At 40.1% G+C, this 13,818-nt stretch overlaps 1 protein-coding gene across 1 annotated transcript in view; it reads left to right on the plus strand.

The window, feature by feature from the left end:
* Window positions 1–13,818, plus strand: part of HSD17B12 (hydroxysteroid 17-beta dehydrogenase 12) — a 74,601-nt gene that overhangs the window by 23,846 nt on the left and 36,937 nt on the right. The window contains 2 exon segments of the mRNA XM_048948747.1: window positions 264–310; window positions 4,205–4,280. Of these exon segments, the coding sequence (XP_048804704.1) occupies window positions 264–310; window positions 4,205–4,280 (123 nt within the window).

Raw genomic sequence — 13,818 nt, forward strand, 5'->3', positions numbered from 1 at the left:
TAGCATAGCAGGCCAGAAAACTGGCATGAGAAGAGATGCTGAACACGATTCTTGAGGCAAGAATTTAGGCCCATAACTCTTTCTCTACGTGGAAAGGATATTGGGAGCTTCCTGAGAGACCTTTAATAAAATTTCAAGTTGTACACCTATTCCAGAGACATTGTGTCTCTTGGTTGGAATAAGTACTTCAGTAGCCTGCTAATGAACACTTAGTGTACTTATTGCTGTGAAGTAGCTAATGGATATCCATCTTTCTTTCCTAGTGGTCACAGGAGCTACTGATGGGATTGGAAAAGCCTATGCAGAAGAGGTAAGAATTCTTGTTGTTTGGAGCTGTCTTGATCCTTGGCAAGCTGTCATCAGCAGGCCTTGTCCCTTCATCTTGTTTTAACACATACGTGGAGATTGAGATGTTTTGTGTTGCTTCCCTCAGGTGGCTAGCTGAAAATCAAGTCTCCTTTCACTTATTTTGTGACTTCTTCTGTCTTCAGCGCTCACCTTGTCCTTCAGTTTTTACTTTTAACATTTTTAGTTACTGTAATTATTTTCACCTACCCCAAGCCTTGGAATTTTCATTTGGTATTTCCAGACACTGGCTAAATGGCATTTCTAGCTGCCTGCACTGTGTTCCAATTATTCCCCATGGTTTATCAAGTCTCTGAAGCTGGTGCTTTATCTCTACCACTTTTACTGTGCTTTTGCTCTTGATGCATATTATGCGGGTTCCACACATGGTACTGCAGTGTATTGTTTTGAGAGAGAAAGTGCCTGTTAGTATGGGGCAGTTTAGCCTATGCGCCCAGAGAACATCATGACAAATATTGCTGACTGCAGCAACTTATAGCAAAAATAACTTTTAACTCCAGCATCAGTATCAAAGTGAGCCTGTTTGTATTCATTTTTTGTTTTCTCCAAGACACGATTGTGTGAGGTAATGATCTGTGAGGGGTCCTCTTTTCAGGAGTTTTCTTTTTTGCAGGGCGTTCAGGCCTCATTGAGGGTAGTCCTCACCCTTCAGATTCCCCTTCCATCCTAGTGTGTCCCCGCACATACAGTCCTTCCCCCTAGGCTCCTTGCTGTTTTGCAGATAGGAGCACCCACCCCTACTAAGGGGGGAGGCTGATGTCAAGAGCACCTGATTCTTCTGCAGGGCTGACAGCTCCTACATGCCAAATTATGCCAGTTACATGGCCCTGAAGCAAATTATGCAACACTTAAATAACTGCCTAGAGCAAGTGGAAGGAGGTTGTTGTGCCCAGGGCATACTGCTACTGGGAGGAAGCCCTCTGATATGCGAGATGCCCCCTGAACATTGTGGGTTGTTGGTTTCAGGCTCTGTATGTTAGGTTATCAGGTGAGTGAAACTACAGTTTTGCTTTATGTTCTGCTGGTGTCTGTGAGAGCTAGGCTGCCTTTGAACACAAATGTGTGCTGCTGGCAGATCCCTATTACATGTACAGCTAGTAGGAAAGCTGATTTGCAAGTATGAGGCCCTGATGGGAAACATGGGCTGTTTCAGCTTTTTTTTTTTTTTTTTGCTGGTGTTACTGTGGGCACAGAGCACTCCAGAGGGTGCAGCCATTCTTGAGCTATAAAAAAAGATGTACTTTCCCCTTTGAATGTTCAGGTGGATGGATGTTTAATTACATCAAGTGAATAGAGGTTGAAATATGAAATACCTTAAAAGATTTCTCAATCTTTCAGTTAACTCCAGGTTTGTCTGTCTTCCTAAGACTGCTAGCAGAGGCTTGACTTTCTACCAGGAATTCCCTTCAGGTTACTATAAATGTCGCTGGCATATACAGCTGCTTGGGTGCTCACAGCTGTGAATATAATCATGCAAATTATTTCTTTCTCTTTGGAGGAGTTAAAGTGAGAAATGCAAGTGTTGAGATCTCTTCAAAAGTTCAGTATCATCTCTGATTATTGGTGGGAGAATGTTAAAAATTAGTGAATTCTCTGGTTGTATTCTGCTGTGGTTGCTTTCCTTATTTTCCAAGCAATAAGCTGCTTTTACACTTTTCATTCCTGTAGTAACAAGATCTTTGTTCCTTGCTCAGCATTGATATCCTTTTCATGACGGGGCTACCCCTTCATAAACAGTGCTCTGCCAAATGCACGTGTTCTTCTCTGCCCAAGTAATGCTTGCCTTTGGTTCCAGAGGAACACGCTTTCTTTCTCCCTTGTTTTTTAATAAGGATATACTCAGGACTAGCTATTTATTGCCCCATTGTTGCTGTACTCCTGATTTGTAAAAGCAAACAGCAGAAATTTCGTCTTGGATGATAAACTACAGGTTGTGATACAGTTGAGTGCGTGATGATGTGTATCTGCATCTCTTCAGTACTGCTCTTGCTGTACTTGCTCTAACAAGAGCTCTAACTCTGCTTTTGGGAGAGCTGTCAATCACACCCATTCTTTGAGAGAAAGAGTTTTAAAAGCAGCTATGTTTTGCTATCAAAGTGGAAAATGTGGTAGTTACTAACATTGGATTTATGGAAATTAGACACCTACATCCACCAACTCAATTTAGAAGGATGACTTTTGCTTGCATCAATTAATCCTTTGCTGCAGGAGAATCTTCCCATTGTGCTACTCTAGATTAGTTTTTCTGATTATTTTTAGGTCCTCTCATTGGGTGTTTTCATCTTGACGAGGTCATGGCCAAAGATCCAAGTTTAATGGCAAGTTATTTACGGTGTAACTGGATCTTCCTCATTCCTTATACTGGAACCTCAGAGGATGATTTTTTCTCTTTGGACAGCTGTGATTTTTTTCAATTCACTAGGCCTCTATCAGTGAATATTCAGACACAGCAGAACTCTATCAGGTTACATCAGTCAGTATGCACTGTATCTTTTCTAAGACATATTATTTCTTTTAGTTGATACCCACTCCTAGTTACAAGTTGTTTCTAAGACATTTTTCATGCTCTGTACTTAGATGATTCTTCTTGCCATTTGGTTTCCATTTCTAGATTTGAGATGAGCTTCTCAGCGCAACTCTTCAGTGTCAACATGGCAGCAATTTCTCTCAAGTTGCTTTTACTGTGGAAGTTCTCAGATTTGCTGGGAGTCTGCTAATTTGATGTAGCAATGTGACTTTACTTGATCTGTTTTTGGGACTGGTACAGTTTGGCATTTTTGTGTAAGCTGAGGTACCTGCTTAAAGCAATCTGTGAGCCCAGAGCTCACTGCTGACAGAAGCAAGCTGTGTGTCAGCAGTCTAGAGTCTGCACCTACGAGGAGTAGCTGTAGGGCTTTCCTGCCCCTTGGTACCTCAGCTGTTTCACAGTAAGCAGATTATTGTCAGGTCGTCCTCAATATCACAGGCAGAGATACTTTTAGGTAAACCTTTTGCCTTTGCTTTCTTGATCTTGTGGAATGGGAGAAAGCTATCTTAATCCCTTCTTCTCTTCCTGCCATCTCCAAAGCCCACTGCTTGACTTTATAAAAAAAAAAAAAAACTGTTCCAGAAAGCTAGCTGCCTGTAACGATAGGATACATGTTTTTACTTTTCATTGGAATAGGCATTTGCAAAAGAAAGACTGTTTATTTTCCACTGCTGGGTAATTCAGGTATGTAGCTGTCTTTCTGTGATCTGTTAAATTGTTAGATCCCATTACAAGCATGCAGAACTAGGTCTGACTTGATGACCAGGATATGTTGTGGACCCAGCTGAATTTACACAGATAACTTCTTTAAAAGAACTGTGTGAGTTAAGTTGACCTTTATTACCCATGAATAGGCAAAGGAAGAGTAGAGCCTGGGTTCTCCCTAAGTAAGCTGCTAAAGGAAAGAGGCATTGAGTGCAAGGGTAATTTTGCAACACAGGTGTTGAAGTGACCGTGGATATCTTAACTGGGCATTTTGAGCTTAATTATAGATAGTAGCTTCTTTGGTGGGACTTTCAGAAGTGTGGAAAGACAGTAAAATACTTGCTGTTGGTTATCTGCTGTATACATGTGCTTATTCACCTGCATGAGATGACAAAGAATATACTAAGTTTTCCATGAGGGAAATCAAGAAAGAAGTGTGTGCAAGTACTTGTCCTGTTTTTCTCATCCGTATCTCTGTGTGGAAACTGTAACTCTTCAAAATGCTGGTCATTGTTACAATATTTGACCAATCCCTGCAATAACTAGTATGCTGATTTGGAAGTGATGTATGACTGTCCTTATGTCTCCTGTTCTTTGTTTTTTCAGTTGGCAAGACGTGGAATGAAAGTGGTTCTAATCAGTCGGTCGAAAGAAAAGTTGGACCAAGTTGCTGGTGAAATAAGTGAGTTAAAAACTTCTTCCTTACATTTCACATATGTGCTTATAAATAAAATAAATGTGATTGCATGTTAATTTCCTACAGGCTGATATATACAACTCTATATAAAAAATAAAAGTTCTTGTCCACAGCGCAAATATTACAGACATAAGTGATAAAGGCCTTGCTGAATGATTTTCAGTTGTCCCTCTTTTTCTTCTGAGAACACTAGGGTTTAATTCTGGTGATGAGGCACTGGGGCAGGTTGCCCAAGAGGTTGTGGATGTTGCATCACTGGGGCAGGTTGGATGTAGCCCTTGACAGTCTAATCTACTGGGTGGCAACCCTGCTCAGGGCATGGGGGGGTTGGAATTGGATGATCCTAGGGTTCCTTCTAGGTTCCTTCTAACCCAAGCCATTCTGTGATAGGATTCTATGAATATGTACTTCTAAAACTGTTAGCATTGCATACCCAACCCATACCAGTGATTGTCATTATAGGCATCTTTGAATGGTAACGAGGAGAGAAACATGTAGCTGTTACTTCACCCGGGTATTACCTCAGCTTGAAGCAAGTATGATTTCATGGGTTTCAACCACAAAGGTGGTTTCTTTGTTTGTCATTTTATTCATTGTTTAACAAAGCACACAGATTTATTGTGGATATGAGTGGTTATTTCCCTCCTGCTTCTCCAATTTTATTTTGTTTTGGATAAACTACTCAAAGATCATTGTAAAGAGCTGTGAGCTCTATTAGGGTAACAAATGTTCATAGTCATAGGAATGTGGGCAATGAGTTGATGTGCAAGTTTAAGAGCTTATGCTAGGGATTGTTTCTTTAGTAAGCATCTAGTAAATAGCTATATATAAGCAAAAGGGAGTAACTTCAGTGTTCCAATCACAAATGTAAAATCGATATTTGCATGGGGTCATTTAGTTTCCTTATGTCTCTTGCAGACAAATTATTTTCCTACTAGAGCGAGGTATAACCATAATGCAGAAAAATTCTTTATGTAATTTACATCTCTTTTATTAGGGCAGATTTAATGCAAGTTTATTAGTTTATGTGTAGTATGTCAAGATAAAAGAAGAAATGTAGCCTTGTGTGTAGAGCTTTTCGATAAGCAGGAGTGGGAGTCGTGTACTATAAAGCATGTTTCTCAGCATAATGATGTTGGATAATGAAAGCTTTAAGATCCGTCTTCTGTGTTACTTGTTTTGCTTAGACTTTCCTAAAATGGTCTGTGTGTATAATACAGGTAACTGTAAAAGCTGCTCTCTTTCAGAGGTCATAGCAGAGTTAAGCCAAAATAATGCAGGTTAAATTTCCACTGAATTTGTTAGTGGCACCATTTCACTACAAAGTGTAATCTGGAAGGAAGTGTACACAAACTATTTTGTACCATTGTAGTGAACTGCTAAGTATAATGATAACTAAATCACTAAAGAGCTTCAGCAGGCTTATTAATGACTATTTTACTAGTTTGCTGAGAAAAATAGGGCATACAGTTCTCTTTAAATTAGTTTAAATGTCACTGTATGTAACTTTCATGTCTGTCGTAAGACGACATATGAAACTGTTTTATAGAGACAAAAATCTTTGTGTGTATATTTAGATGGTAAAGAACATCCTTATTAGAACTCAGATGGCATCAGATCCTGGCTTCTAGTTTGGAAGTAATTGTCCCTGCTCGTTAGCATCCTGCATTTAAGAATGTCACGGCAGTGTCTGATCATACCTCTGATACACTAATCTTGTCAACGTAGCAGCAGGGTAAATCAGCTGTACAGATATCACTGCTTGGGTAACCCATGTGAGTACTGAAGCTTTGCAATTGCAAATACTGAAGTTGCAGCTACAGTCTTTTTGGTGGTTAACTGCAGCAGCTGGGTAATAGCTTGCTGCATATGTGGGCACGCAGTTGCATTTCTTACTACACCGTAACACAGGTATCTTCCTAAGTAAAAACTGAATTGCTGGAAGTTATCTGCAAATATCTTGCTCGAGAAACAAATGCTTTCTTAAGCATGAAGTGACAAACTTCCTGAAAATGGTCATAACCCTTTCTGAACCAGTCTGGAAATATCTTTCTCCCTTGGACTTGAGTGTGATGCTGACAAGACAGACAAATCTACTGCTTTAAGCTTTCAACACCAAAATGATGGCTGCTGGGAGAGTTTTTCAAATTAGGAAGAAAAAAAAAGTACATCTACTTTTGTAGAGCTGCCTGTAATACATAATTACTGTTAGGCCTCACCCAAACATTTTTCTGCTTTCTTTCCTAAATGATTCTGAAGTGAGATGACTCATATTGGGTTTTCAGAACATTCTTTTGACAACGCTGAGCTACTGAAATGTATACTTTGTTCACTGTAGCATATGCTACAGGATTAGGATAGTCTGAATAATCAAGCAAATCAGAATAGTGCTTTCAGATCCTAATAGGCTTTAGCTAGACAACAGTTTCTCATGTGGTCTCTGCAGTCGGTTCAGATATTGCCATGTATAAGATGGGCATGTATGTTTTTTCTTCTTAAACTGTAATGCTGTAACTACTTGGATGTTTCCCTTTCAGGTTCTTCAGGTAGCTTTACACTTACTCATGATGGTCCTGCAGACCTGAGCTTGATCATTTCCTTCACTTGAAGGAAGAATGGCTGTTTAGCTCTGGATAATCACAGTTCTTTGTACTGTATGAGCTGTGTGTGTGTTTTCTGTTCCTTCCTTGTTTTCAGTGATCACCGTCCTGCTGGTTCTAGCAAAGGGTTAGAAGCTCTCCGTTACAATGGGAGGGTTTTTAAGGATCAGCTGCATTTATTCTGTTCAGATGAATCCTTTCTTGCACTCTTCAAATATATTTAATTAGGAGTGACATGTGTGTACAAAATGCAAGTTGCATAAGCACCGTTTTAAGAGAAGTGCTGATAGGTCTTTTTGAATGGTAAATACCAGATGACCTGGATGTGATTTTTCTTGTGTGTGCGCATGGTTGGACTGGTGTTACAAAGACAGCCAGATGTTCTGAACTTATAACTCAATGTTCTGAACTTATAACTCAGTTTGAGCAACAAAAATTAGTGGACAACAAGCAGTTAAAGTCTCTAAATTTGTTTGTAGAATGCCTGTAGGATTTCCCTCAAAAAGGAAATTCTCTTTTGTGTTCTCACAGAATTAGGTCTAAAGTCACAGAATGAAGAAAGGATTTTGAAAATTATTTTCAATGATTGTGGACTGCCTCTCATGGAGCTGCACAGTTCTGTTAATCAAAAAGCATCATATACAAACACTCGACTTTCTAGATTTGCTCCACAAAGTTCTTGGTCTAGTTCACAATACATCAGTATTTCACCATCTTTTTAAGATGTCTGTCGTATTGTACTGTTAAACACTTCTAAGTGTTCAGAAAGAAAACCTTTCTGTGAATGGAGTCAATCTTTTGAATACCTTATAGTGACTATTCCCTTGCTTGCTGTGTTCAGCAGTGTGTATGGCCCAAGCCATCTTGGGTGCTCAGTGCCAGCAGTTGATTCAAAAAGCATCACAGATTTGCAAGTAGAAAAACTTCACTTATTGCTAGTGCAATAAGTGGCAACACTTGCACTGTTGCCAGCAGGTATGTTCTGAGCAGGCTTGGGAAAGAACTCCAAAGAAACGCACTTCTTAGAGGTTGAAATGTGAAGGATGTAGTGAAAACGAGCTGAGTGGGGAGAATGCTGTAAAGAGAGTTTTCCTTAATGGAAATTTGTCAAAAGAAGAGTTTGGTCTTGATGTATGTTGTTAGCTGGTGGCTGACCAGGACAGGCAGTAGTGTTGTGTGTGAGCTGTGAGGAGGCAAGAAAAAAGCAACTCATCGTCAGTCTGTCTCTAACACTATTCACCAGTTACTGTCCAAAACATTACTGGTTTTGCTCCTTTAGTGACTGTTTTTTAGAATTGTCTTGGCTCTGCTAGTTATGTCACTGCACAACCTTCTGTTAAAATTAAAATCTGCACTTGATGACTATTTACTTAGCACATAGTGATCTTGAAGTTGCTTAACCTTCTTGAACTGCACTGATCCATATACTTGAACTGCATCATAAACTGAGAGCTTTCATCTTCAGACATGGGATCCCTCATGCGCCTGCTACCCTTTGGTGTGACTGCAAGTATGCACAAGGAAGGAATGGGATGTGGTGCCAAAACCGGGAACATTCCTTCTCCATTTCTTAGGCAGATAGCTCACGCTGCTTTTTTTCCTGCTTTCTTGATAACAAAATTATGGGTGACACTGAAGCAGGCTTGATGCTGACAACTTTGCTCCTGCCTGAGGTATTATTGTGGTCTCCCGGTGCAAATGGCCGATGACCTGCCATAGCAAATCTGTCCTCTACAGGGTTTCTCCCAGACAGCACCTCACATATACCTACCTTGGAGTACTTAGTCTCATGATCTCTGCCCTGTCAGTTGAGTTTCCTCCCCCTGCTCTTGTACATCTTACCCACCAGCTCTGAGATGCGAGGAAGAACATTTCAACTTAATAAAGGAGGCTGTAGAGCAGACACACTTGATCTGAGGAAGGGAACATCATTTTACTTTCCTTGCATGGGGATTGACAAGGTTCACTTTCCTGAGCTTAACTTGAAGGCTGACTGTGTCTGGCAGTTATTCTGACCTTTTGTGATCTACTTCAAGGTAAATTAATGTTTGCAGCCTTCCATCATTTGAGTTGGCTTTGGCTTGACATACTGTGTTCTCCAATGTTTTTTGGACTTGACAAAATTGCTTCAAATATTTTTAACTTGTTTTAATGCATCGGGCAACATGTAACGTTGTAGCATAAGAGTCTTTGATTCAGAATGAACTCTTGGTATTCATCTTCGGAGGAAGTTTCGCTGCAATGGAGTGAAAATAGTTTCCAATTAGTTTGCCTTGAATGGGATCAGATACTTAACAGAGCAGTTGTTACGTAGTGTAGAGAGCTGAAGGAGGATTCAAGCTGAAGTTGTTATTAATTTGTCAGTAAATAAAATGGATGAGCCCTGAATATGATCAACATATCATGAAAAGTTAGAGTGATCAGGAAGGGAACTTCTTTTTAACTGTTTTTGGTTTTTCTTTCCTTACGAAGCATTCTGCTTCTGTATTTTCTCCCACTGGGCCATCTTCTTCTATGCACTTTTGTTGTTGTTGTGTTTTGTTGCTTTTTTTTTTCCTCACTGAAACTTTGCAACATAGCTTATTGGTGGGGGAAAGCTCACCTTTTCCTTATTGCACAAGGACTTAATGACTGTCTACTAAATAACCCCTGTTTGTTACATATGCTTTAGTGGATGCCAAAAAGCAGAGCTCTTGTGCTGCTCTCCAGGCTGTTAGTCACCTTGCTAATGCAGAAGTTGCAATATATTGCTTATCACTTTCAGCATAATGTAAATTTAGTATCACATGGAAAATAAGGGCTAGATTGTTTTCACAAGTGCAAGTCTGCATTGCAAATCTATTGTAAGGCAATTGGTAGAAATCTGATTGCCTGAGAGATGTAAAACCAGGACTTCTAGGAAACTGACCCAAGGAGAGCACTGGATGATCCACACAGTGCTGTATCCTTCTACAGGTTTGCTCTATAGGTGACATTTTTTAGTAAGTTAAATTCCATTACACCAAGCCCTTTGTGTCTGTAGAAGTTGTAAAAATCTCTAGCTCTGCTTAAGAAGTGCTGATGGTCACTTCTCTGTTTTCCAGGAATATGCTGTGATGAGGAAAACAATTTATGCCAGGTACTAGTTCACAGAGAGAGGAGACTCGTCTGTTTTTCACCATGGATTCTTTAGAGAAAAAAAAACAAAACAAAACATGAATATGAACAGTAAATGATGTTGAGATGGTTCAGCTAATGACTACATGTGTGCTGTGCTTGCTGCAAGCTCTCTTAACATGCTTCCAGCCCTCAACTGGACACTGTGCTGCTTTCTGTATTCTGTGCAATTACTGGGCTACTTAACAATGCATTTTCCCTTGCAGCTAACACTTTGGAGAACCCTGAAGACTGTGTTTCAAGTTACAGGCTTCTAATAGCACTTTTTTCACTGGGTGCCAAACTCAGATGAAACTAGCAGATACTTAACAAATAATAATGAATGACTGTGAAGCTGCTGGTTGCGATTCATGTAGCAACCAGCTCAAATGTCCCAAAGCTGCCTTAAGAGCAAGGGCAGATTGTTTTGCATCTGGGGGCACATCTCCTGCATTACCCACAGATGCACTGCGGGGAGCTGGATGGAGGGCTGTGTGTGTTGAGCATTGGCCTGCCTGCAGACGTGGTGCTGCCAATGGGAAGTGCTGGCACAGCTCAGCTGCACAGCCCCAGCTGTTTGCGTGTGCAGCTGCTTCCAGGCTGCCTGGTGCTGTGCTTTTAGTTAGCTTGTATTTAGGATAAGCTTGATTTAGGAAAGCTTACAGTATTAAGCATTAAATTTGAGTGGATGGGTTCATTGATTGATCCTGTGTGTTGCTAAGAATGTTTTTTCTGACTTAATAAGTGTATCTTAGAGACAATAATATATAGTAGTAGTGGAGTCTGAGTTGCAAACAGAGGCAAATGTTAATAAAATGTGTTTCCTTTGTATGTTTTCTAGTAAAAGTACTGTTCACACAAATTAAAAGCTTAGATGTCCCATGTAGCTTGGAAGGGTTTTGGGCTATGGCTTTAGAGATCCATCTTCTGCTGTCTCTTTCAATGTTCGAAAGTGAAGAATCGATTTGTGCATATGTACTGAAACTTGAAGCTATTTAACACCTTTTTAACATTTTAAACAAGATCTGGCATTTCTTACCTGTTCTACACTTTTACATGACTAGATTTTTAAGTATTTACTGTTTTTGAAGGACATTGTATGCATACTGTGCAATTAGTGCATTATAAGGAATTCCCTGGTAGTGCTGCTTCTGAAGTAGAATGAGAGGAGTCCAGATCTAGTCCTTAGTACTCGATCAAATGTGTATACATAAATGCTTATAAACTGTGTTTTAACATAGCAAATTATGTTAAATTGTAGATAGACATCTCATTATGCTCTGCAGAAATGGATACACTATGGTGTTCCTGCATAACAACTTCTGTTTGCACCCAGCTTTGCAGAACTTTCTTTTAGGTGTGGCTTAGTTTATTATTACTTAGATGACCAGTACTTTGCTTCAGAGTTTTATAGAGATATCTGTGACTTACTGTAGGACTTTTGTTTGGATACCTAACTATTGCTGCTTATCTGCTGCCTTTCTGAATACCCACGTTCTCTTCCACTGGGTCTCTGTGGAATCCCTCTGGATTAGGGTCAGCAGTGATGACACCCATCTTCTAGGCTGATCTTGTTGCCCCTTTCACAGAAATGGGTAGTGTGATCTATCCTTCAAGAGAAGGACTGACACAGCTGCACAAATAGGAAGTCTCTTCTGATTCATCCTTTCTGGTGTTCAGTATGTTAGTGGGCTTGGTAACTGAAACATGAATAAATGCAGGTGGCGAAAGAGCCCAGAGTCTTTGCTCTAGATCACCTTCTCTCTATCTGTGCTACTGTGGTCTCCTTTCTGAAAGCTGTTGCAGTTTCTTCAAGGTTTTTTGTTGTTTCTCCTGCCGTCACGGCGATGATGCGAAGAAACAGCCTGCAAAAACAGAGAAGAGGTGTCACCTGGTCTTTAGCTTCTGAACGGCCAAAGAAGCAAGCAAAGCAGGAGAAGAAAAATAACTCTCCACTCTTCAACATGTTCCCATGTGCCTTTGGTAATCCTGTATTACATTGCAACTGATTTTTGCATCCCACTTCGAAACATCTTAATCAAGTCCTAGGTATTGAGAAACTCAGAGCCATAGTTAACAGCAGATTTCTTGCAATTTTAAGTTGCTACAAAATGATCAGAAAAAGTGAGTTCTTCTTATACTTGGCTGATTTTAATAACCTTCTATATGATGCAAAGTATCAACAAATTGAACAGTAATCTGCTATTGCCTGTCAAAGTATTTGATGGTTCTTCTGGAAGACAGATTCAGTGCACATTTAACATTCTATGTGCTACGTCTGTAAATTTTGCAAGTCCTAAACATGATGCATTCTGCAAATGAATGGGTGTCTCTTGCTAAACAACTAAACTGTAGAGCTGTCTGCAGCCATTCTCGTCTTTAATTCTTCCTATCTGCTCTGCATAGACATGGCACTAAAAAGCAGGAGTTTTTAGCTTTCATCTCTCTACTTATCTCACTTTATCAAATTATTACAAACTGTTTCCAGAGACTGGATCCTGGATCAGTGTGAGTCTTGCCACTTCCACGAAACTGAAAAGATGAGGTCTTTATTTGTGAATACAGTTGAATTGATTTACTCTTAACCAAATTTTTCTTATCTGTATGTTGAAGAGTGGAGGGTTATTTTTCTTCTCCTGCTACTGCTTTGCTTGTTTCTTTGGCCATTCAGAAGCTGAAGACCAAGTGACACCTCTTCTGTGTTTTTGCAGGCTGTTTCTTTGCCTCGTCGTCGTGATGGCAATATTTCTATCAGGCTCTGAATATAAGCAGAAGAGATGTTTCAGTTCTAGCAAAAGGTTTTTAATGCACTTTCTCTGAGCTTGAAATAAGTGTTCCCCATTCCTTCTTGCAGTGTGGACCTCGTGCGCATTATCCTGAACCTTTCTGTTGTAAAGCTGACTGGATTTGTTTCAATGTATGTAGCATAAATTCAAGCTGCTTTATCCAGCCATTTTGAAAGCAGCAGTGCAAGTATGAATGTTATTTTTAGGGAATCACTTTTTAGTTTCTCTGTTTCTCTGTGGGATTTATGTCTACAGACCCCATTAACACTGACACTCCCTCTGTCATGCCACCAGAGCTGCTTCTCCTGACTACCAGGCTTCTGTCTCCTTTCATTTGCATCAGTGTTCATGAGACTGCTTGTCTGGGAGAACCTTCTTTCAAGTCCAGCTTATTTGGGTGTCAAAACTTCACTTCCTTAGCATTTTCCAGCGTGTTAACCAAGATGTCAGTTTGGTGGGGAGGGAAAGCTACTGCTTTGAGTTACTTAAACTTCCATAACAGTGACATAGGAGGTAAGCCTTCCTCCAAGCCACTTTCAAATTCTTTATTAGCTGTATTTAGGGCATAGATCACTGTTAGAAACTACTAACTTCCATTTTTCAAATTCCAGTGTTATGCTTGCTTTTTAGTGCTCTAGGTGCAAGATGGTGCCACATTGCCTGACTTTTTCCATAATAAAGGTCTGCCCCAGTTTGTTTTATCATTCAGATGCATTTAGATTTCCCTGCATGGCAAGACACTGGATGCATTATCTGTAAATTACTCTGTCTGGCCTTTGGAGTTACCTAAAAATAGATAATAGTGTTTGCTTCTCCTAGTGAGGTTGTAACTAACTGTCCTGCAGATGAGAAACCAGACAGGCTGTGTGTCTTTCCAGATGCTATTCAGGATGATGCTGGTGCTGTTCCTGCCATGGAGTTTTCCTTTCTCTACTTTCACTTCTGGGATGCCCTGTCTCTGTGCACTCTGTTCCCTCCGTTTGGGCAGTTTGTGGCTTCCAG

This window comes from Lagopus muta, chromosome 6 (assembly GCF_023343835.1).
Source record: "Lagopus muta isolate bLagMut1 chromosome 6, bLagMut1 primary, whole genome shotgun sequence".
Taxonomy (NCBI): Eukaryota; Metazoa; Chordata; class Aves; order Galliformes; family Phasianidae; genus Lagopus; species Lagopus muta.